The sequence below is a fragment of the Eschscholzia californica genome, unplaced genomic scaffold, assembly GCF_041429995.1.
Source record: "Eschscholzia californica isolate CP2 unplaced genomic scaffold, dmEscCali1.0.p SCAF_5, whole genome shotgun sequence".
In the NCBI taxonomy this organism is placed as follows: domain Eukaryota; kingdom Viridiplantae; phylum Streptophyta; class Magnoliopsida; order Ranunculales; family Papaveraceae; genus Eschscholzia; species Eschscholzia californica.
This window is the reverse complement of record NW_028238472.1, coordinates 39,995,257-40,018,997: the sequence shown is the minus strand read 5'-3', so window position 1 is coordinate 40,018,997 and position 23,741 is coordinate 39,995,257. Positions and strand designations below refer to the sequence as shown.

The following is a 23,741-nucleotide window of genomic DNA, read 5'->3' as shown; positions in this document are numbered from 1 at the left end:
CAGATTGGTGCAGCATGATCCGTCCGATCTGGATGCTATCTTACTGCATAACAACCCTTTAGCTAACTTTTCTTCCTTGTGATTTAGTCCCTAAGTTAACAAATTTTTGGTCTAAACTTCAAACGAGAATATCTTAGTCATTCAAGAATCGGATTTAAGTGATTCTTGGCTCTAAACTTAAGAGTTTGATGAAAGGAACGCAATAGTGCATCTATCTCTTCACTTTGAAGAGTATAACCAATTCAAAAATGACTCGGATTCCAACACATATAACGTATGATCTGACCCTCTCCTCTCCATTTGATGTGGTCGTGCTCGTACTAAGTCAGTCATGGGTCATTCGGCCGGGAGTAGCATCTGTGTATAGACTAAATTTGATACTTAGTCTTGTGGCCACTCTCAAAGAAAAGGTCCAATTGCATCCCTGGACTTTGCATCTACATTTTTGTACACATGAATTTCTGTCTAATGGAATATATTTCAAGTTGGATGATATATTAGTAGAAGTACTAGCAATTTGACATGAATTGCCACAATTAGTATCTTAGCAAAAGGGAAAAATTAAAATTTATAAGATAATAAAAACTATTTGAAACTAAATATCTTGGTATCATATTGGAATTTAACCAAATTACCTTCTTTTCTTTGTTAATTACACTTCTACTACACCAAGACAAGCAAGAAATTAGACTGCATCATCATCATCATGGAAAATACATCAACATAGGCAAGAAATCATCATCATGATGAAAGAATACTAATTAAATTGCACCAACTTCTCTAAGCTTTAAGACAAGATCACCACCAAGATGCATTGCTAATAAACCTTCCAACCCACCTATCCTTGTTCCTCCTATATACACTGCCGGTCCACCACTACTTCCCTGCGCAGGCAACTCACTCATCTCCCTTTCTTCTAATTCTATAACCGTTGGATTCACCCCTAATTGATGCAATAATCTCTTCATCACATGACACATACAACAAGATGGTCTACTAAATATTATCACCTTATTCTCTCTTATCAACCTTTCAATCCTTTTCTCTTCGGTTTCTTCGACATCGATCGTTAACGCCATTATCGATCTAACCCTAGCTAATTCTCCACCACCACCACCACTTACCCTTCTTGAGAGAAAGAGAGAAGAGAATAATTGGAGAGAGAAGAGAGACTTCACCTTGGTGGGGAGGTTCTAAGTATTATATAAAGTTCATATGAATTTATACAAGTAATATATTAGTGGGTAGAAACTAAGTGAGATCTCAACCGTTGATTTTATTTTTTGGAGTAGACTTTAATGGTTTGACCTCATATGACGTAGACATAGACATAACCTGTGAATGCTTATGTCAGCAAGTGGGTCAGCTAATTACAGGCTTTATAGGGTAGTGGCGTCAGCTGACGTGGAAAAAGCAAAGTAGGTGGGTGGTGGGGTGGGGCCATTAATGGGGAACAATACGTCATAAAGGTTTACCACGTCATAGTAAGGTAAGATTCTTACACGTGGAGACAGTGGAGGCCCTCGAGGTCCGTGTTTTGACTTATTTTAAAGAGTTGTTATTGGCCACGTGGAGAAAAGCAGTGCCAGCGTGGAATGTTCCAGCACTTGTGGAGTGGTGGGGATCCACCGCTAGGATGGGAAGTTGGGGTTTGAATGTGATCCGTTGGTGGTGCTAAGATTATGTCTGCCATGCACTAATGCTCTAATGCCCTAATGCAATCCCCACCCAATGGAGTGGTTAAAACAACACAAATGAAAATGTATTTCATTTTTGTTTAATTATTTTTAATTAATTTGTTACTTTTATGTCGGTATTTTTCAATAATTTGGCTGAAAATACAACTAAGTTATGTCCATTTATAACATTACATATTTGAGAGATCTGTTCTGAAAATACTTTTATTTCGATTGTACCCAAATAAAGTCTACTTGTAGTGCTTCTATAGACATAAAAAGTGTCACTATATTGATGACATGGTAAGCACTTGCCATGTTTATGGGTACCAATAATGACTTTATTCTAACGTGATAATAATGTTATTTCGAAACATTTTTTTTTCGAAAAGTATATCTTTGAATGGCAATCACTATTTTGTAGTAGTTAAGGATATTGAGGATATCACAAAATCACCTAATACACCCTAATCTCTTTTAGTGGTAAATGTCGACCTAGGCTACAAAATGGAAGTAAGAGAATTTATTATTGGGACAGACCAAAGTAGATTACCGAGTAACAAGAGTAGCACACGCGGACATTGTCACGATATATTCCTTCTTCGATTGAGATTAACGACATGAATAAAGTGCATGATTCTAGCCCAAAACATCCTTCAAATCTCTTTAAACATTCAATTTGTTGTATTTTAAACTTTTATTTAGTACCACTATATTTTTTTTCATTCACATGTTATCATGTCATTGTTGGTTCTACAAATTAATGAGGTACGCGCAATGATATAAGACGTATCGAGAATAGGAGATCTGACGATATATAAAAGTCAATGTTTTTTCTCAAAAGATATATTTTCATATATTTAAGATATCTTTTGTAATTATCTAACACTATTGTTAAGTATTACTCGGTCGGAGCAGAGGTCAGACAAGTTTTGGTTCGTGTCCGAAAATCGGAGAGTAGAAAGCTCGTATCCGAAGATAGAAAAAGTTATGACATAGTGCCTCGAACACCCAGAGCAGAGAAGCTTAACCCAAATTTACACCCAATCCAAAGTAAAGGAAAAGACATAAAAATACCGGAAGTAAAGCAATGAAATAAAAAAGATTCATTTTTTCACCCAGATGATCAATTCAGTTAATTCCTCTTCAACTGATATAATAATATTACGCCGGGACAGTGGTTCTTTCAGAGGCGGTGGTTCCTCTGCGGTGGTGGTGGTTCTCCGGGGATGGCGGCGGTTCTCCGGCGATGAAGACGGTTTTCCTGTGATGAAAGCGGTTTTACGGTGACCACAACGATTTTCCGGTGAAGACTAGGGTGGTTATGTTTCTTTTTTTGTCTGATCTTTAGGGTCTTCTTTCACGGATCTTTAGGATCCTTTTTGTCAGACCTTTAGGGTCTTTTTTCTCGGATCTGTAGGATCCCAATAGTGTATGTGTCCAGTCCAATTTCTTTCCCTTCATGAGACACTTTGCATTTAAAGGTATGTAATTCTCATGAAGTTTTCAGAGGAGAGAAATAAGAATTCATCCATGTAAACATTGTGATTTATTCACTTATTAAAGGAAATTGTTCCCTTGGTTTCAAAAAAACAAAAAGTTACTCAATCCGAAAAGGTAACACATGCACACTAAGGCGAAAGCGGTAGCACCTCCGTTACCAACACGTCAGAGAGCAAGATAACAGAGCGAACTGGGTTACGCCTCAATTTGACAAGCTTAAATTTTTTTTTGCAGATGCTTCTTTTAGCACTTTAATAAAAGTGCTTAAAAAAAGTTAATCGTAGATGTTGGGTAATATCCTCAAAAATCGTTTTCCGTAATGAAAAAGCAATACAACCTATTTGGCAAAAAAATATCACCAAGAAGATGTTAATCAATTGTCATTAAAAAAAATTCTTGAGAGATAAGGAATTTGGAACAGTTCTTATTCGCACTTTTATATAAGAATTTGTCTCGGAGTTTTGACAATTCATAAACTTGGAGATTTCTTAATTGATTTTTACTCTTTGAATTATCATTCTGAATTCTTACAGAAAGGAAACAGGATGACGTATAGGTATTTCTCAAGTTGATTTTTGTCGTTCTCTTCTTTCTTATAAAACTCATATGTGATGCGTAACAGAAATTAGAATTTTTCAATCAATTTTCATTGTGCTCCTCTTTTCCCTCTAAAAATTAATACTAGGAATTCTAAATTTTAAGCCCCAAAGCATTGAAGGTCATAATATCTAATGCATCAAAATCAAATTCAAGTTTTGATTCAAGGTCAACAAAACATATGAGCTACTAACCCTAATTACAGTGATAGATTACAACAAAGAAGAAAACTCCTCAAATATGCAAATGATAGATGAACAAAGAAAAGAACTCTTCAAATAGAACTTGTGAGGTCTAAAAATCTCTGATATTTTAAAAACTCTAAAATCTTATCCATCTTCTGGCACCATGCATGTGCCACTGTAAGTCCCGCGGTTCCGTCAAATACAGATGGCCCCATCTTCTTGAAATTGTGATAATAATGCATCAAAGTCATCTCATTCGGTGGCCTCTGATTCACTTTAGGACCTTGTTACGGCGCTTTTTCCTGCCGCTACTGTTTTTTGTGTTGGATTCTACATCTCAGCATGTTCCTTCACTCTAGCTCTGCCGCCATATAAGTAAAATTTTATAATCTAGCCGAGTCATTGGTCACAATCGCTTCTCCATTCATATTTTGAACTGGAGTCGCATTGCTCTCAGCCTGCATCGCTGCACCCACAGTTCTTACTGATCATCTTTCTTAAGTGGAGACTCTCAACCTGTCCTTTGCCTCCACCTCGACCTCGGATACGAGCACTACAACGTTCCCCTACCAATATATATTATATATACAAGTAATTGTGACAAGAGAGGTATAAGCAATTGACATTTAACAACAAACACACGGGATATGGTAAGTTGGTAGTCATCCAAAGAAATTGGTTCCATCATCTGACCCCTCCTATGACCAACATTGCATGAGAGTTATGGTCCACAATGTTGTCTCTGTGTTACCGCCAACCCATGCACCCCATGCCTATGTCATAACTCAGTACACCTTATCATGCGAACTCGTTGATCGCAACAAACATTTAATAAAGAGGGTCGAACCAACCACCAAACTCATCAACTTTCCACCAACTCACCACATCACACATAAAATTCATTTACTATAGCAAATAATATAGCTTTCATGCTCAACAATAACATATAACAGATTCATTAATTTAACAGGAATTGACAATTAATCATGCATTATATGACCAAAATAACATTGAATACTGAGTTAATTCCGTTTTGACCCCCAATTTGTGACAAACTGGCCGTTTTGGCCCTCATAAGTGTCCGACAGTTCGTTTTGCCCCCCAATTGTGTCTAACATTTCGTTTTGGACCCTAACTTTTGTCAAAGTTACCCATTTTACCCTTGTGACAAAATTGTAATTTTTCATTTGTTTTTTTTTCTTAGTGATTCCCTATTTTATTTTCTATAACTTGTATATCTTTCCCTCTTTCAATTTGTTCCACCACAAACCACCATCACCCTCACGTAGAAACTCAGATTTGTTCTTCAATTTGTTTCACCACAAACCACAACATCAATTTATTCCACCACCATCAATTTGTTCCACCACCATTATCCTTACGTTGATACTCAGGTTTTGTATTGTTTCTCTCTCTTCAATATCATTTTCTCTTAAATTTGTTCCACCACAAACCACCATTATTGTTCTCCTTGCCGAACAAATTTGTGAGTGTTCTTCAAAGTGAATGAGGAATGAGCCAAAATTTCTGTCAAAAACTGTGGACATTGCCACAGAAAGTGTTGTCTCTCTCTAGAACAAAATCCTTAAAAGAGAAGTCGTCACTAAATAAAAAGAGAGAGAGAGATGAGAAGAATGACCAGAGAAAGAAGATAAGCAAAAAAACCCTAGTGTTTTTCCTTCTCTACTTGGAAATATTTATGTTCCTGTAGCCAATAAAGAGTTAAGATCTTTCGTTCTCTAGTGAATTAAAGATGAGAGAATCATCATAATCTAACAGTGTTGAAAACGGGGCTTTTAAACCAAATTTGGGTTTGGGCCCAATATAAAAGTGTGGGATTGAGTAAATGGTTTTACCAAACTAAAAGGGATAAAAAAGTAAAAGCCTCATGAAATTAATTAAAAGGGTGTAGAGAGTTCTTTTCTTTGACTAGTTCAAGAACAATCTAGAGAGAGAAAGTAAAAGGAGAATAGTATACAAGAAACTTGAAGAAGAAGACATAGATCTAATATGAATATTGTGTTTAAGGTAAGAACTAACTTCAATATCTAGTTTAATATTGTGACAAAACTTTGCGTCTCTTGTTTATGAGATTGTGTAGATCTAAAGAAACTTTATTATATGAAAGTATGTTGATGTGAATCTTTTGAGTTTATTTGAGTGTATTGAAGTATCTATACCTCTAATCTCCAACAAACATGAGATCTGTTGATGGATAAACTTTCAGTGGAAGTTAATAGGTGCTTTATTTCATTTTGATGAGAACGGGTCAAAGAATATGAAAATAAGTAACGAACATAGAAGAATGGCTGCTACTAACTGATTAATAAGAAAAAGGCAAATAACCACTCATAATTTAAGAGATTCACTTGGTTCAAACTTACCAGATCTATTAGGCTTGAAATTCTCATGGTTATCTCCTATTTCTAGTTCTGATTTTACTTCTTTTTGTTTCTTTTGTGGCTTGATTTACAAGATTGAAAGGTCGAGAGACCCAGGAGGCAGTAAGAAATTAAAGATCGGTTCTTCAATTTTGGTATTCTTTGATGTGATACTAGATTGATGTGTTGAAGTAATCGAGAGAAAGGAAGAGAAAAAGAAAGTTTAAATGACGATGGAGATGTTGATGATGATTTAGAATAAGGATATGTTTCTCATATTTGTTCTTCTTTGATGTGTTCTTCAAATTTGGTCTTCTTGAAAACTATATCTTTCTTCTTGAATTTTTCTTTTGCAACGTTTTTTTTAGTTTTTTTTAGTTTTTTTTATGATGAAGATGTTGATGATGGTAAGATGGTGGCAGTGGAGATTTTTTCATATCAAGAAATAAAGAGAGAGGGGAAGAGAGAGAAAGAGTACGAGAAAAATAATCAGGAATTGAAATAAAAGAGAAAAAAATAGGATTTACAGAAATGCCACAAGGGCAGATTTGGTACATTTGACAAAAATTGGGGGCCAAAACATCCAGTTGATCACAAATTGGGGGGAAAAGGGAATTAACTCTTGAATATATGTTATTGCTGAATTTTAATCATCAAATTATGTTATTTATACACTAATCATGTTAACCAGTTAAAGAGATCTAGTTATGAAAGTCATACACATTAGACATGATAAGTAAGTGATTTTTATCATTATTACTCCCTCCGTCCCATTTTGTTTGTAGTTTTGGGGAATCTAACTTATTAAGAAGACCTTATTTATTGTTGACAAAAAAGATGCAATTTCCTAAACTACCCTCATTTAATATACAGTATTTCGTTAAATATATCATTGGTAGAAGTGTATAACCAATTAGAACCTTTTATTGGTATTCAAAACAAAGGGTAGTTTTGGAAGTCCCGTGATTTTATTATTTGAATGAATGTAGTATAAAAGGAAAGGTAACAACATTTTGGGACATCCATAAAACGAATAACAACCAAACAAAATTGGACGGAGGGAGTACAAGTAAATATAATTGTTGAAAATTACTATTTACCATGTCAATATGAGTTTAAATGTATATAATGTATATCAAACATCATCAAAGTTTGGGTAATTTGATGTCTTAAACATTAAGACTAATTAATATTTATGCCATAAATAAGCATCTAATTATGCTTCAAAGTGGTCAATCTTTCTGATTAAATGTAACCTATAAAATATCTATGTTATAAATCCTAACTCTAATTTGGACTATGTGAAGTTTTGAGTTCATGAATACTATCTAATCCCTTGATTTTTCTATTAAAAAAAGACTACTGAAGTTATGGGGAAGTAGAACCTACCTCAAATTCAAAGAAAAACAAATCCCGCGCATAGGACAACGAAGAAAATCACCAAATTTTTTAACTTTACTTCTTCTTCTCTTTGCCCTACCTTTCTCTCTCTAGAACTCTCACAATTCTCGCTTGATCATTCACGACTTCAGTTCAAGAAAAGAAAAACAACAAGGTTTAGGGACAAAAGATTTTAAAAGAACTTTTATTTCCACCCCACCTAAAGTGGCGGGGCGTACCTTACACACATTAATCAATCATATAATATGTTGTTACATATACCTTATGGTACATATCTATCTTATATAAATAAATGTAGTTGGACTCGACATGCCTTTTAATGGCCCAGCCCTTCTGATCACAGGTCGGGCTTTGCCCATATGTGGGTTGGGCCTGGAATTTGGTTAAGGCTGCCTGGCTCGTCAAAGTGTCGGATGGGCCGGGGCGAAAGAAACAAGTCGGGAATGGGTCACCCGACCCATTTGACACCACTAATGCGGGTAGCCTAACCCGCTCTAAGCGGATACTGTTTTGTTGTGCCGAGGCGGGTTCTTTTCTTATTCGGTTATACCCAAATCCCACTTGGCCACTTCAAACGATACACTGTTTACTCTTTCTAGGGTTTAAACGAGATTTGCAAAAATGGCGTCAAGAACCCTAGCTCGATCATTGATCAATCGATTCTTCAAACCTTCCACACTTCAGAAACCTAATTTCCAGAATACCAGTATTTCAACTCAGGGTACTGAAATTGCTCCGAAATTATTCCCTTCTTATTCTAAGTTTCAACCATCTCTGTATTCACTGGATAACGATGATGAAACCCTAAAGAAGCTTTCATCTGAAGGATTCATGTATCCCTGTGGCCTTCCTTCACTGCGGTTCTTCTTACCTGATGGTAATTTTACTCATCCCATTTCTCCATTTTCAGTCAGTTCATTTTGGTTTCAGGTTTTTGTGGTACATTATCATATTAGTTGTTTTTAAAGGTTTTAGGGTTTACCTAGAATGAGATTTCTTAGTTTCAATCGTCAAAATTGGTTTAGGTCCAAGCCAGGGAATTGTCTTGGCATGGTTTAGAATGCAAGATTGTTCCATCTTAGCATTTCAAACTTCCTTAAGCCACTTTAGCTGATTGTTGGTTGTGGGTAGGTTTAGTTTTCGATAATCAATGGATATAGAGTTATTGATCAGTGGATAAATCTTTGATGACAACCCATTTCTCCACGAAATCAAAACACATCCAATGCACAATCGGTGGATTTAAGTATTAGCCCATTGGGGTTACGGGTACTAGTCACTATCTTCCTTTCTATATATGATAATTATAAGGTTAGTCTTCTCTAGATTTAAAAAAAAGGGTTATACTTTATAAAGAATTGTATTTGTTTAATTGCATTAGATGATGAAAGGAATTCTGCAGTCAAAGATGATCCAAATGTTACAGATTGAATTTTGCGTAATATGTCCAGTGATTGCTTGAATATGATACTTCCCTTTGATTTATAGATGTAGGATAGTAGATATATCCTTGTTTTCAAGAAAAGAAGAGTTAGGCCATTTGGAGCTAAATCCTGCATGATGTAATGAGCCGTTAGGGCCTATATTACCCATGGAGTTGGTATATGTGTTATGACTATAGAGATTTGGAAATAACATAGTAACCAAGATATTTCTCAAAAACAATACTACAAGTCAATAAGTACTAAAATAGAACAAAACTTACACTTACGCGTGTCTTTTAGTAAATGCGCACTATTGTTTTCAAAAATAAAATAAAATAATGTTCTCTTCTTGACAATAATTTGTTGATTCTAAAATTTGCATGTGACATATTCACAGTTACAAAACGTGTTCATGCTATTCACTGCCGTTAGTTAGTTTGTGGAAAAAGGCAGATAGGTGCTTAAGCCATTTATCTTTGTTTGCTATATTTTAGTCTGAGGATTTGATAGACGATTATCAAAATGTGTTAGGTTACTAGTTCAAAGTGAAAGGCCACGATGATAAGGTTGAGGAAATGTTATTGCATTGTGTCTCAAAGTCAAAAAACTACAGCTTTATAACGCACAATTTGGATAACATACTATGAGGCTAGAGGTCTAATGGTGGAGAAAGTATTTGCTTTTATTCCGTTGTGACTTGGTGACGTACTTCTCGAGTCGATCAGTATATTTCGTCAAGACAGTGCTAATGAATAAACCAATGAGTGCGTGAGAGTGCTTGAATTGACATAAATTTGATTGCAGTAGTCACTGGAAACGAAGTGGATTGGCCTACTTTGTTACTATGAAAAAAAAGTCGGGATTAATCCCCGAGTACACCCCGACTAGTCCTCAGTCCCCATCTTGCCGACTCGACTAGGAGCCAAAATCCTAGTCCCGTGGAATTCCGAGTAAACCCCCGACTTGGTCCGACTAGGACCAAGTCGACTAGTCGGGCCAGTCGGGATTATTTAGCTGAGCCTTTTTTTCTTTTGCACAAATCGACAAAGGTGGTGTAGGATTTGCTCATTCGGCTTTTCACCCTTCCTCTCCCCTCCAAATATCATTATAACCAGATTGAAGTAATTTTGAAGTTTTCTTGCTCTTCAAACAAGATTCCAAGTTTCTCTATCTTCTCAATCTTTTTTTACTATTTCTTTTTAGAACCCATATTCTACTCTTTTTCTCTATAAACTCAAATAAATGTTAGTTGTTAGTGTTTTATACTTCATTAATGTTGTAGAACTTGTTGATAATTATATGTGTGCTTCTTAGGGATGAATTTTTAGTGTTTATACTTCATTAAGACCAAATACTTATATTTATACCTATATATAATTATATATTTATATTCTACGACTAGTCCCGTGTAAATACGACTAGTAGCGACTATGCCTAGTCCTAAGTCCGCCGACTAGTCCCCCTTGCCGACTTTTCCAACATAGCTTTGTTATTAGGTAAAAAGTTTTCTAGGTCAAGATATTATGCTGCTCCACTAACATTTTTATGGATCAACTACTACGTGTTACATAGTATATTGAGTTTGCACTTTTTTTTAGCAATCACCAATCTGAAACTGATACCTTAATGTTTCCAAAACATCTGTGTAGTTACGGAATCTTAGTTGGCTTCATTTAAGTGATCTTATAGTTTTCCCTTGTTCACTTTGCACTCTTACGCTTTCTTTTTTATGTTAATTATTTAATTGTGTCAATCCTTTTCACAGGAAATGCTTCTTCCTCTGATGAGCCGCTTTCTTTACTTCCAAAACGAACATACCAACCTAGCCACCTCAAGCGTAAAAGAACTCATGGATTCTTTGCTCGGTATCTCTTCTCTCTCTCTCTCTCCTTTTTTTACGATTTAGATCATTCTCACACTGGAAAGAACATCTAACTTCCCACTTCAAACTATCACCGTTATCTCAAAAAAGTCAATTGTATACCAGTTGATGGTTAATTTATTAAAACTTAGAGAACTTCATTTTTTTTATATGAACAAGTTTCATCCCATTTGGAAAAATTCGAGTTCATAATTAATTTGTCTATGTTTGCAATAGCAAAGCGACAAAGGGGGGCAGGAGAGTCATTGCGCGTAGAGTAGCAAAAGGTCGAGCAAGGATAACAGCGTAATTTGTAGGTCGTGGTTAATAGAGTGAGAAAGACATCCACTCTTTTGTTGTTACTGAACAAGTTCTTGAAACTCAGCATAAGACGATCCACACCACGATGATGATGTCTAATGTTTTAGCACTCTTCTTAAGGCTTTCACTTTTCATGTCTTCTCAATTGTGTTTTTCATATCGAAATTTAGTTTCACATGTTAATGTATTTTAATATTTTCTTAAAAGATTATATAGCTTCTGATGGACTATTTTGCTCAGAGTTTTGAAGTGAACATGGAGTCAAGCCGGAACAAGATGTTTGATTAATGTCTCAATAAAATGAATTTGTCAATAATGCGAGAAATGGAATCCATTTTTTAGAGTTAAGCATTGTGTTCTTGGTGAGACGGGTGTGTATGTGCAGGCAGATTATTTCCTACTAGGAAATGCTGAAATAGATTAGAGTTTGACTAAGATTTAAGTCAATATATTGATGACACAATCTATGTCTGATCTGAACATAGAGATTTTGAAGGTGTAACGTTAGTTTTGAGTCAAATACATAGAGATTGTGAAGATGTAGTGTTTTCTTTGGAGTCAAATCCGAAGTTTGGAGTTTTTTTTTTTGAGAAATCGACTACGATCTACGTTAGTCGTTACAAAGCATTGATACATCATCAAGATGTGGTAAGCACGATAACCGTCTAAGTTACACAAATGATTAAAGAGGCATGAAGCCCGACAACAAAGAGGCCTAAAGCCCGAAGTACTTTAAGGGCATCTCTAATGCGAAACTCAAAAAATCTCAGTTAGTCTTATTTGTCAAGTTGTAATTGAGTTTCTTTAATACGAAACTCAAAAAAACCCAAATTATAAACTGCAAACTGCGGTGCCAAAAAACCCAAAATGTAAAGTGCAATGCTTGCAAACTGAATTTGCAAGCATCGTAAAATGTAATCTCCGGTTGTAGAGTTTGTAAACTCGATTTGCAAATCGAGAACTTTTTTTTAATTTTCTTCTTCTTCAAATCCAAATTTTTTTCTTCATCATTAGATAAAAACTCATTAGGGTTCCAGATCTGATTGTGCATCATCATCAACGTCAAAATAAAATTCATCATCCTCATCAATTAAATTAGGGTTTTGGTTTTTTTAGGGTTTCAGATCTTGTTGTTTATCTCTCTACTGAAAGAAGAAGAAATGGAGAAATCTTTAATGTCGATTCTGTATTTTTATGTATTGATTGTTTACAATGTATTAGCAATGTTAATCCTCTTGATTTCTTAACATTACGAAAATTTCAAAATCACTATTAGACAAGCCTGGTTCAAATGATTGAAGAAAGCTTTCTATCTCTTCATCCTTACCTTTCTTAGGAACTCTGAAGTATTTTGCCATCTAGAAAAAATCGGTTGATGATGGAGCTCGATTTCGAGTAATAACCAACCCAAATGGTCAATGAGATCTAGAAGATGAACTGAAGCGGCGAAATCCAAATCGATTGCTGATGGTGGTTATCAAAGACGAAGAATCAGTGTTGATAAGAGGATGATAGATCGACTGAGTTTAAAGAGAGGTAAAGATGATAGTTTACCGAAGAACAAGAAGAAGAAGCCGACCTAGTTTAGAGAGAGGGGGCGAGAGAATCAGTTGATTTTAGAGAAAGAAAATAGGAGATGTTTAATCAAGGGGTAATTTTGGAAAACATTAAATAGAAAATGACCTGATTAGTAGTTATCCATATTATTTTAACTTTAATGTATCATTTCTCCTAATATTTATGTGACTAATAACTAATACAGGAAATAGTAATAGATGGGAGCTTTTATAGTTATATGAAATGTTTTTCTACCCAAACAGTCATTTTCTGTACTCTTAAGTGGCACAAATAAAGATCTTCAATTCTTGTATATATCCGGTGCAAACTCTAAACTTGTTTTTTTACTTATATGACATGGTTATTTTTGTATAGAAATAGTTAGTTATTTTTTAAATATGTGAATACTTCATCTCTGTTGGTTTAAATTTTGAATATGGGTTAATTTCGTTTTGGCCCCCATATTGTGACTAACTCACCGTTTTGGCCCCCAATTGTGTCCGGCTGTTCGTTTTGGCTCCAAAAGGCTAAATTTTTAACCAAATTATCCTCGGGGGCCAAAATGGAAATATTTCTGAAAAAAAAAAAGAAAAAAACACAAAATCCACATCACCTATTTCTTTCTCCTCCACTTCACCTTATTTGTCCTCCATCACACTACCTCCTCTCCACCTCACCTTTCTTCTCCGGCGAATGGTCGCCGACCGGAATAAAATTTCCACCTTTGACATAAAAAAAAGAAAAATTCTCTCTTTTCTTCTTCTCCTTCTTCTTTCTCTCTTTTCTTTCTCTCCCTTTTCTTTCTCTCCCTTCTCTTTCTCTCTAGCAACTGTCCGGCGCCTTCGCCGGACGTCTGGTTTCCAGACGAATCTGGATCTGGAAACCAGACCTTCACGGCCTGGTTTCCAGACGTCCGGCGAAGGGGATCCTCCCCTTCGCCAGACAGTTGCGAGAAAGAGAGTGGTGGAGAAAGAGAAGGGAGAGGAAGAAGAAGAGGGAAGAGAGAAAGAAGAAGAAGAAAAAGAGAGAGATTTTTTTTATGTTAAAGGTGACCGACCGGAATTTTTATTCCGGACGGCGACCATTCGCCGGAGAAGAAATGTGAGGTGGAGAGGAGGTGGTGTGATGGAGGAGAGATAAGGTGAAGTGGAGGAGAAAGAAATAGGTTATGTGGCTTTTGTGTTTTTCTCTTTTTTTTCAGAAATCTTTCTGCTTTGGTCCCCAAAGATAATTTGGTAAAAAGTTTGGCCCCAAACTGGCGGACACAATTGGGGGCCAAAACGGTGAGTTGGTCACAATATGGGAGCTAAAACGGAATTAACCCTATAAATATTGAAGAGTTGAACAATTACAGATATCTTAAGAGGACACTCTGGAAACAAAAATTCTATTCATCCCTCCATTTTAGTCCTTCCCCCGACTCTCCACCTGATGTGGCAACGTCTAATTGGACCATTACTCTTACATTCTCTCTCCATTTGTTCCACGCTCAAGTGATATTTTGCCACATCAGGTGACGGGCTGGGGGTGGTGGGGACAAAATGGAGGGATGAATAAAATTTCTCCTCTAGAATTAGAGTGTCTTCTAGAGAAATCTCTATTCCACCCTCGACACGTCATCTTTGAGGTCTTAGTTGAGTTTTGAATTTGAGAGGATTTAAAAATAAATAAAAAATAATTATTTCTTTTTGGCCCCCTATTTTGTAACCAACTGTCATTTTGGCCCCTCTGTTTTTCGTAAATTCAGAATTAGTCTCTTTCTGTTAAACCCGTTAGTTAACTGTTCGAGTCCTTATAACTGCGTCTGTCATTTAAAGGCGAGGTCGAATAAGTCAAGTAGTCAACTATGGTTGACTTGCACCAGCAACCTTAGTTATATCACATTTAAGTAAAATTCTTGGTTAATTTCTAATTAGTTATGAGTTGAAAGTTCATAAAGTGAACATGATAGTAAATGTAGGTCTATTATCTATACATAATAAACATGATTGAGAAGAAATATTGCATGATAAGTTCACCAAAAAAAAAAAAAAATTGCATGATAAGAATCTCAGTCGGTTTAAAGAACTTTTGGAGACATTTGTGTGATAAAAATAAAACCAAGTACAAAAGTCTTGTTAGAGGTGGAGAGAGAAATTAAGAGGTTAAGGTGGCATGTTTGAACTTTGATATGTGGCACACAAATACCTACTCTTAACTCTCTCTCTCTCTTCACCGCTTCAAATCACCAAACTCAATCTACAACTAAAAGAATCTCCCTCTCTCTCTCTCTCTCTCTAAGTGTGAAGTTCATGGAAGAAATAAGAATTAAAGAAGAAGAAGAAGTAATGGTAGTGGTTGATGGTGGTGGGTATTGTTTAAGTTCATCACCATCAACTTCATCATCTTCAAATTCACCAAAACCAATGGAAGGACTTCATGAAATGGGTCCTCCACCATTTCTTACAAAAACATTTGAAATGGTAGAAAATTGTGAAACAAATTCAATTGTTTCATGGAGTAATAATCGTAATAGTTTCATTGTTTGGGATTCTCATATATTTTCTATTACTCTTCTTCCCAAATATTTCAAACATAGTAATTTCTCTAGCTTCATTCGTCAACTCAACATTTATGTAAGTTACTCTCTTAATTATTATTCAACAACTTAACCACTTTTTATTTATTTTTACATGAAATTGATTGATATCTCTAATTAATTCTTATATTTTGGTGAATTTGTTTTTGGGTATCTTATATGATGTTTAGTTTTGTTAGTCACCACCATTTTGGGTAGTCATTTGACTATCATAATGGTAGAAAAATGATGGAGACCTATCCCAGACCTAACTAGGAATCAACCATCCTTCCCAGACCTAAGCTGCTAAGCAGTCTAGGAAAGATAAAGGGTTGACCAAGAAACGAGGATGGTTGATTTTGTTTAGTTCTAATAGGCTTTGACTTGTAGTTTTTTTTTTATATTATTCATGGTAATTGTAATAATTTCTTAAAACAATTTATTACTTCAAGTTTTCGAAATTATGATTCCTCTTTCCAAACACTAGTTGCAGTTTAGTAGGTTTAGTATATTTGGAACTGCTAAACAACCCATCAATTTAGCTTACTTGTTAGACAAATCGAACTACCCAGGTGAAGAATAGATTTACTAGGGCTGTGAGAGTTGACCATTAGTCAAAGGAAATTGACCTTAACAAAAGAAGCCAAAATGCGAGAACACCACATTGGTTAAAATAGTCCACCACCCTTTGGTGCAGCGGTTGGACATCCCTCTTAAGCCCATGAGGTCGTGGGATCGAGTCTCGGTGCTCATCACATCTTCATGATGTATCAATGCCTTGACTAACGTAGATCGTAGTCGATTTCTCAAAAAAAAAAAAAACCAATATCCCTGTTGGGGTATTGGCTGGCCCCTTCCGCGTTTCAGCCGGAGGATATTGGCTTCCCGGCTGGGTATTGGCTGGCCCCTTCCGCGTTTCAGCTGGAGGGTATTGGTCCCCCCAAAGTATAATTTTTGGTTTTTTAATTGTAAAAAGTGAGTCAAAGGTATGGTTTTATATATGGGTTGCTCAGATGATTGTATTTTTCGGTGAGTTTGGATTATTTTGATGAGTTTGGATTATTTTGATGGTGACAGGGATTCAGAAAGGTTGTTTCGGATCGTTGGGAGTTTGCAAATGAGTGGTTTCTAGGAGGACAAAAACATCTATTGAAGAACATAAAGAGAAGGAAACAAAAGAACAATCAACAAGGAGGAATTGATGGGTTTCTTGACAATTTAACACAATTAAGTGCGGAAAGTGAAATCGATAAGCTAAAGAAAGAAAGAAGTTCTTTAATGGTGGAAGTTTTTAATCTTAAAGAGAAACAAAAGAAGTCAATAGAGCAAATGGTTTCTATTCAAGAAAGGTTACAAGGAACAGAAAGAAAGCAACAATTGACAATGGCTTTCTTAGCTAAAGCTTTCAAGAACCCAATTTTTATTCAACAATTGATTCAAGCGAGTGAGAGGAAGAACGAATTGTTGGGCGGAATCGGAAAGAAACGCCGACTTACTCCGTCTAAAAGTGTGGAAAATTTTCAAGAGGAACTTATTTCAGCCCCAATGGGAACTATGGATCATGGGTCGGAGAAGCCTGAAAGGGTTCAGAAGATCGATGGAAATACTCGTTTTGACTCCGAAGATGATAAATTGTGGGATGAATTACTGAATGAAGATTTCATTACTGGTAAGAAAGAAGTAATTGAAGTTGAAGATGATGAAAATGAATTTGAGTTTGATATTCGAATTGATGATTTTTGGGTCGACGGTGTATCGAATTTAGTGGAGCAAATGGGATATCTTGGACCAAAGAACTGAAACAACATCCCATTTCTATAAAAAATGGTGTCCTGTTTTCTACTATCATTCTTGATTTTCAATGTGGGTATCTTGATAATCTTCTACAACTTTCTATATATATATATATATATATATATATATATATATATCCTTGTAACTGTGTCCACATGAAGGACATTGAGTGTTACTCTGATTCTGTTGATTTGTGATAATCTTTTACATTCGATTTTGACATTGTTCTTTTTTTCCTTTGTTTTGTAGGTGGATTACGATAATAACATCGATGGAACAACAAGTAACAGTTTTTTTTTTTTGGTTTTATGTTTGAACTTTATTATGTTTGAACTTTATTATGTTTAATCATACACTTCAGTGATGCTTTACCTAACTGAGCTATAGCTTGTGTGTTTCTGATAGATGGTTTAGTTAGTTTTTTCAGTTCAAACTTTGAAGTGTGAGGTAGACTTATAGCATTGAAATAAAATCTAACAACATTTATTAAGCATGCCTATGTTCGGCTAGTTGTATGTCTTATTTGTGTACGATATTTCACCCGATCAAAACAGTTCAAGCTGAAATTTGTTTTTTCGGCCTTCATAATTTACGATCCGAGGGAATGACCAACAAGAGAGGCTCCTACTTTAATTGGTGATTGTAGTTACCATGCCTACAACTAAAGGAGTATGTTACAAAAACCCCATTATTTGTTAGTAGAAATTTCAATTTGAAGTGGGTATTTTGTACATAAAATGTTTAAAAATTTCTACAAATTATATCTTCTCTTTCTCGTATATGAATAAAAGACAATCTAAATAATGTTATTATCTATCTCCATATAAGACCTGGAATTTCAAACTCTCAACAAAGATGTTGGAATTTCAAACTCTCAACAAAGATGTTGCCCTCCTTTCTCTCATCCGGCGCATACAAACGAAACCCCGGTAGCAGTGTGAGGAAAGGGAGCGGTGTGAGGAAAGGGAGCGACCGTCGTCCCTTCACTTCTCAGGCGAATGATGGATTGATTTGATCATAATGATGGTTGTCTTGTTCACGAGAAAAAAGTTTAGGAAAAAAAAAATACTTAACCGTTCATAGATGAAACCATTAATTCGTTTACTGCCCCGAACGAGGAAGCTATTTGGTGTCTGCCGTTTTCAACTGGTTGTCAAATTTCTAGCAACACAAACAAAATATCAAGAACTAAAGCTATCTTTGAAATCTATTAACAAGTTCTAATATGTGCTTAAATTTGCAACTGCACAGGAAAAAAACAAACAAGTTGTTCAGGATTCTGATCCAAAAAAACACCTGCTTTCCTGCACATTTATTAGCAGAAGAGAAAGAAGAACAATATAATCATATGGAGAAGGTATCAGAACCATGATCCAAGTCTTGCAGTTAATGTAGTTAAAACTATGATACAGACAAAACTAAGGTGGGAAAGGAAAACATAACTTATATCAATACAACAACATTATAATTATTTATTTTTCTCGTTATTTCCGGTGATTCATTCTACCGTTATTTCGAGCAAGTGCCCTGGATGTTGAGGATGATGAAGAAGAAAGAGCTATACGTTTATCGTATTCCACTTTGTCTGCGTTGAATGCTTTTCCAAAGGTTTCTTGTAGCTCTGTAAACCTCCTTTTTTTCATTAAGCAATAATGTGGGTCATCATTTCCAGTATCGGCAAGCTCTGATAAGTCTTCATCAGCCATGATCTTATTTAGTACATCTGAACAACGAGGGAAGTAGCGCTTCCCAAGCTCAACTGTTCTCCAGAAAACACATCTACTTAGATAACTCTAGTAACATACAGAGATTAAGGGACTGACGAAGGGAGAGTAACATATCTACGGGTTTTCATGGAAGCGCTCCAAACTGTTCATCCTAACCAGAATTTCAGACTACGTCAAGCTTTGAGCAGGCTCAGCCGCTCAGGCCATATTGACATCCATATTTAAGACTTTCTTGGACTCCTTTTAATGCGAGTTGGAAGGCTTTTTTTGGTCTCACATCACGTAGGAAGATCTCCGACACCTATGTGCATAAGGTAGAACTTCTATTACATATTGGCTAGGCCTTTTGAGTGGGCTTGGGGTCAGGTTAATGCTGGTTAGGCGGGGATGCCTGGATAGTTTAGCGGAGACCTGTGCAAGAAAAGCCCGGGACCATGTAGAACTTAGACAAATGGGCCTGGATATGCCTGAATTGGGACCGATGCGAGTGGTATTTTGACATAATTCCTTTGATTATATCACTTCCAAAGTTCCAATTAGAATTATATAAATAGGAAACTGAGGAGTAGATTAAAGTTACCAGTTTTTGAAAGTGCGGTCATCCTATCAAGATGCGACTGTTCCATAACAAAAGGTGCTTCATTTAAGTTCTGCAACTTCCTTGAACAAGTAGATGACGAGAATTCCAGGGTTCCAGCTACTTTTGCAATGTCCATCGCAACTTGTGCTTCCCTTGGAAACAGAAGCTTTGCCATACAAACTGCAGGAATAACAATCATCATAAGAAACCCTCAGGTGTTTCCAATGAATAGAAAAGGAAGAAAATTTATCCAAGAAAGAGCAACAGGAATTTTAATAACTAATGCAATCAGGCTTCAAAAAAGAAGTATCACAAAATCCCAAGTCCTCTAATCCACAAAAAGCAAGGAAAACAACCACATATAGGATAGAAAAACAAAAACTGGACTTCAAATGAGAAACCCCACCTCTATTTTCCAGGTACAACAATCTTAGACGTTGATCATCTCCGGCCACTGCAAGAGAAAGAGAAGCTTCTCCTGGTAGTGGATCCCTTCTTTCCGCTTGCTCCAATATCTCTATGCACAAACGATCATTGGGAGAAGCTTGCCCTTTTTCGGTAGACCGAATATAATCCACAGATTTGGTTAGTCTCATAGCAATGTGAAGTGCTTTTCTTCCATCTGCTGTAAGATCAGTTGGTCGGGCGCCCTTTGTAAGAAGAGACACTATTATCGTGGGTTCCTTTCTCATCGCAGCGATATGTAGCACGGTGTATCCTCTTGCATTCTTATGATTAATATCAGCAAGTGCAAGATCAAGAAGCTCCTTAGTAGTTTTTACATTGCAATACGCCACTGCATAATGCAGTGCACAAGCTTCATCAAGAGAAGTATGCCCTTCTTTGAGCAGCATCCCGACTAACTCAACATCATCTGAATCCAAGGCTCTGTGCATTCTCTTTATATGTTTATTCGGAAGAGTGTAAGGTTCAAGATCGCCCAAGCCTTGTTTTGCACGTGTGTCGATAATTTGTTTTGCAACATCATGGGGCAATGACTTCTCGAGAGATGTAGGATCAATATCGGATTTGGTAACAACATCAATGCACTCCGTAACTAGTCTCTCACAAGCTTTTCGACACACATATGCTACAGCTAAAATCACTAATATATCATCTGCTGCTACCTTGTCAAGAACGTCAAGTAGACGACGCTGGAACAAGAGGAAATAATTCAGTACAGTGATCTTTTCCTTTTAACTAAAAGAAAGCAGAAGTAAAAGATTCACCCATGTTAATTTGGGATTATAAAGAGAAATTGTCTAGCAGTAACGGAATCAAATGAAATTCATGCAACTATTGATTCGATGAAGTTTCCCTTCTTGCACTGGAACATGGATAAGCGCAGACTAACTGGATAGAATAGCAAAGACTGGTATCTGTTTGGTACTCTCACATTTGGTTGCAGCTAGTTTTCCTAGGTTAATATTCATTTACGTTACAAGGGGTAGTCCTGATTTCCTAATCGAAATATTTAGGAATAAACGTGATATCATGTTTGAGGTATACAATACTGAGTATAAGAGACAAATGTTAACGATACGAAATGTTCAACAATAAATTCTAAACACAACTTCCATTACTAGATCATTGGTGATTCCTAAAATTCCTAGAGGACAGAACTGCTATAGTACCAACTGTATTTCAAACTAATCAGTTAACTACTTGCAAAATAATCTAGGAGATCAAGCACTCTCATGAAGCTTAATCAATGGGTCAAATTACTCTTAATTCCAGCTTAAGTTATCCTAGATCTAAATTTCAATTAGAAGAATTTGCAGTTCTTGGGTGTTCAATACAATTGGGTATCTTTAGCATAGTAGTCCAATCCAATAATAGGAACTGACAATCTTACTTAATCTAGTAACTTGGCACAAATGAATGAAGAAAATAGGAGATTAGGGTTTCCTTCTTATTACCTGAAAAAGGGTAACCAATTCTGAAATCTCAAAGATACATGAGGCATAAAGTACTTCCACCATGAAATCAACAGCAGGTCTACACCCAACATGTAAACATTCTTCATCAACACAAACACAAATACCTCTTGGTAAAGGTTTCACCTTTCCACTATACAAATAAGCCAAAACAGAACCTAAAGAATCAAACCCTATTTCCAAACCCATTTCGAATTCCTTAGTCAAATTCTTCAATTGAAATTTCCCCCCTTTTTCTTCTTCATCAGATGGATTAGCAAATTTCTTTTTAAAGAAAGGACTTCTAGCAGCTAAAATACATCTATGAATTGGGATTTCACGAGAATTAGAAAGAACGAGCTTAGCATCACTACAGAAATCGTACTCAGATGAATCAAAGATGGATTCTAGGTTATCTGAGAGACGTTTAAGGGCTGTGAGTTCAGGGGTTTTTGAATTTTCTGGTGATGGAGGAGTATCGTGATTTGAGATGTTACAGATGCTGCTACTTCCACTGTTATCATTTGAATCTGAGAAAATTGATTGAGAATTCATGGTGTAATAGTAATAGTAGTAGAGAGAGAAAGTGGGATTTTAATTGAGAGGAACCTCCATGAATTTGCAGAAGAGAAAAGAGAGGAAGAAATTGGAATGGAGAAGTCTTCAATAAAGTTCATGGAAAGTCAAGGGGGAGAGAAAGAGAGAGAAGAGAGAAGAGAGTAGAGAGAGAAAGTGAAGCTTCCGTAAGCCACAGACATGGATGGCGACTATTAAACAAAAAATCTGTTTTCATCTACGATTTAAAAAAAAAAAGACCAGCAAGTGGATTTTGGTGCATCTCTTCTAAGAGCATCTCCATTTGAAGATATCTAGGACTTCTTGAGTTCTTTTTTGTGATCTTTGAACACACAAAAAAAAAAAGGTTATAGATGACGCGGACCAGCTTCTAGTTTGCTAATAATATTGTCCGCTTTAGCACACCTAGACCTCACGGTCACGGTTTTAAAAAATTTCACCAGGAAAGGGTGCTTCTCTTTAAGAAGAGCACCACACTCCGTCTCACTATCCATGTGAGGTTGCTTCGCAACAAAAGAGTTTTTTCTTATGCATAAATTAGTTGGGAAGTTTTATAGGGAATGCCCAAACATATTAAAGGCATGTGTTTTTTACTCTGGTCAAAACAAGTTGACCAATTACGGATAGAGGCAATGTTTGAATTTGAGGGTGTTTATCACCCACCTTATCTTTTTGTCTTCTTTCGACAAAGACTCGACAACTGGAGTTCAGCGGATAACTCCGACCGACGATTTATTTTCCTTCTTCTCTTCTATGTCTCTCTCTCTCTTTCTCTCTAAATTCATTTTTACTAGAGAAGAGAAGAAAAGCAAAAAAGAATGAACGTTTCTTTTCTTTTTTAATGCGTGAAGGTTGGTGGCGGGTGACAACCAAATGGCGTCAATTGTGCTGTTAGGTCAAATATTGACTGAGTCATTGCCTCCTATACACACAATGCCTTTAACCATTTTATCGATTCCCTTTAGCAAGTTTGCCTTAACAAGTGGGCACATTAATTTGAGTCTTACATGATGTGACGCCATATAATGTTAAGATAGGTGTGTTAATCTCAGCCATATCTTTACTTTGAACGGTGTAATTCTGATATAGCTAAATACTGATGTCAATGTCTAAATAACCCAAACTTAATATTTGAGATTTCTTTTAATGATCTCAGATTCTCAATTGTCCACTCAATATTAAAAGTAACACTATCAATTTAAGGAATGACGCTGATGTAGGACAAAATGGGAAACTGGAATTAAGGAAGAAACTAACTTGATTATATTATAGATATAAGAAATAACGCACTAGTATCACACCAGTACAAACTAGGAATCACTCCTAGAGCCCTTAGGCATCACACCTTTGGGGTATTTGCATCACACAAACACATAAAGCTTAACTAGCTGCTGGAATACTCTCTGTCTGTCCCAAACAACAAAATTACATACCTTATATAGGCCTAAAACCCACCTTTGTCATCTTTACTTGTAGACTATTGAACTTCTAAACTCCTAGAGCAGTAAAAGACATTATAAAGGACATTTAAGACATTAAAGAGACACTATAAGACATTAAAGAGACACTAAAAGGCATTAAAACATTAAACAAGGTGGAACCATTTTGGATTAGGCCCACATTATTCAAGATTCCAAATGGGCCCTTCATCTAAGACATGCCAAATCAGAATTTGGGCCTTAGAA

The 23,741-nt window shown here is 36.0% G+C and overlaps 4 protein-coding genes across 5 annotated transcripts; 2 read left to right on the top strand and 2 right to left on the bottom strand.

Moving 5' to 3' along the window:
• Positions 1-761: 761 nt before the first annotated feature.
• Positions 762-1,079, bottom strand: LOC147539179 (glutaredoxin-C6-like). The gene has a single exon (XM_086643079.1). It carries the CDS (start codon positions 1,077-1,079, stop codon positions 762-764), a length of 318 nt encoding a protein of 105 aa, XP_086499205.1.
• A 7,164-nt stretch (positions 1,080-8,243) lies between these two features.
• Positions 8,244-11,662, top strand: LOC147539178 (uncharacterized). The gene is made up of 3 exons (XM_086643631.1): positions 8,244-8,620; positions 10,933-11,032; positions 11,266-11,662. The coding sequence occupies exons 1-3, from the start codon at positions 8,365-8,367 to the stop codon at positions 11,336-11,338; spliced, it is 429 nt and encodes a 142-aa protein (XP_086499757.1). The 5' UTR covers positions 8,244-8,364; the 3' UTR covers positions 11,339-11,662.
• Positions 11,663-14,978: 3,316 nt separating this feature from the next.
• On the top strand, positions 14,979-17,747 carry LOC147539177 (heat stress transcription factor A-7a-like). The gene is made up of 3 exons (XM_086640324.1): positions 14,979-15,521; positions 16,541-17,326; positions 17,507-17,747. The coding sequence occupies exons 1-2, from the start codon at positions 15,198-15,200 to the stop codon at positions 17,261-17,263; spliced, it is 1,047 nt and encodes a 348-aa protein (XP_086496450.1). The 5' UTR covers positions 14,979-15,197; the 3' UTR covers positions 17,264-17,326; positions 17,507-17,747.
• Positions 17,748-18,537: 790 nt separating this feature from the next.
• Positions 18,538-22,550, bottom strand: LOC147539176 (BTB/POZ domain and ankyrin repeat-containing protein NPR1-like). 2 transcript variants are annotated; one of them, XM_086640322.1, is made up of 4 exons: positions 21,484-22,550; positions 19,971-20,718; positions 19,565-19,744; positions 18,538-19,016 (listed from the first exon to the last, which is right to left on the bottom strand). In XM_086640322.1, exons 1-4 carry the CDS (start codon positions 22,033-22,035, stop codon positions 18,742-18,744), a joined length of 1,755 nt encoding a protein of 584 aa, XP_086496448.1. In that variant the 5' UTR covers positions 22,036-22,550; the 3' UTR covers positions 18,538-18,741. The 2 variants fall into 2 exon arrangements, with proteins under 2 accessions (XP_086496448.1, XP_086496449.1); XM_086640323.1 differs by having other exon boundaries at positions 18,538-19,285; positions 21,484-22,382.
• Positions 22,551-23,741: the final 1,191 nt, after the last annotated feature.

Excerpts from the sequence above, each read along its gene's own strand:
- LOC147539179 (XM_086643079.1), bottom strand. The coding sequence starts at position 1,079 with ATGGCGTTAACGATCGATGTCGAAGAAACCGAAGAGAAAAGGATTGAA.
- LOC147539178 (XM_086643631.1), top strand. The coding sequence starts at position 8,365 with ATGGCGTCAAGAACCCTAGCTCGATCATTGATCAATCGATTCTTCAAA. Across the intron at positions 8,621-10,932 it reads GCGGTTCTTCTTACCTGATG|GAAATGCTTCTTCCTCTGAT; the intron begins GTAATTTTACTC and ends TCCTTTTCACAG. Across the intron at positions 11,033-11,265 it reads ACTCATGGATTCTTTGCTCG|CAAAGCGACAAAGGGGGGCA; the intron begins GTATCTCTTCTC and ends TGTTTGCAATAG.
- LOC147539177 (XM_086640324.1), top strand. The coding sequence starts at position 15,198 with ATGGAAGAAATAAGAATTAAAGAAGAAGAAGAAGTAATGGTAGTGGTT. Across the intron at positions 15,522-16,540 it reads TTCGTCAACTCAACATTTAT|GGATTCAGAAAGGTTGTTTC; the intron begins GTAAGTTACTCT and ends TGATGGTGACAG.
- LOC147539176 (XM_086640322.1), bottom strand. The coding sequence starts at position 22,035 with ATGAATTCTCAATCAATTTTCTCAGATTCAAATGATAACAGTGGAAGT. Across the intron at positions 20,719-21,483 it reads AATTGGTTACCCTTTTTCAG|CGTCGTCTACTTGACGTTCT; the intron begins GTAATAAGAAGG and ends CTCTTGTTCCAG. Across the intron at positions 19,017-19,564 it reads GACCGCACTTTCAAAAACTG|TTGAGCTTGGGAAGCGCTAC; the intron begins GTAACTTTAATC and ends TCTGGAGAACAG.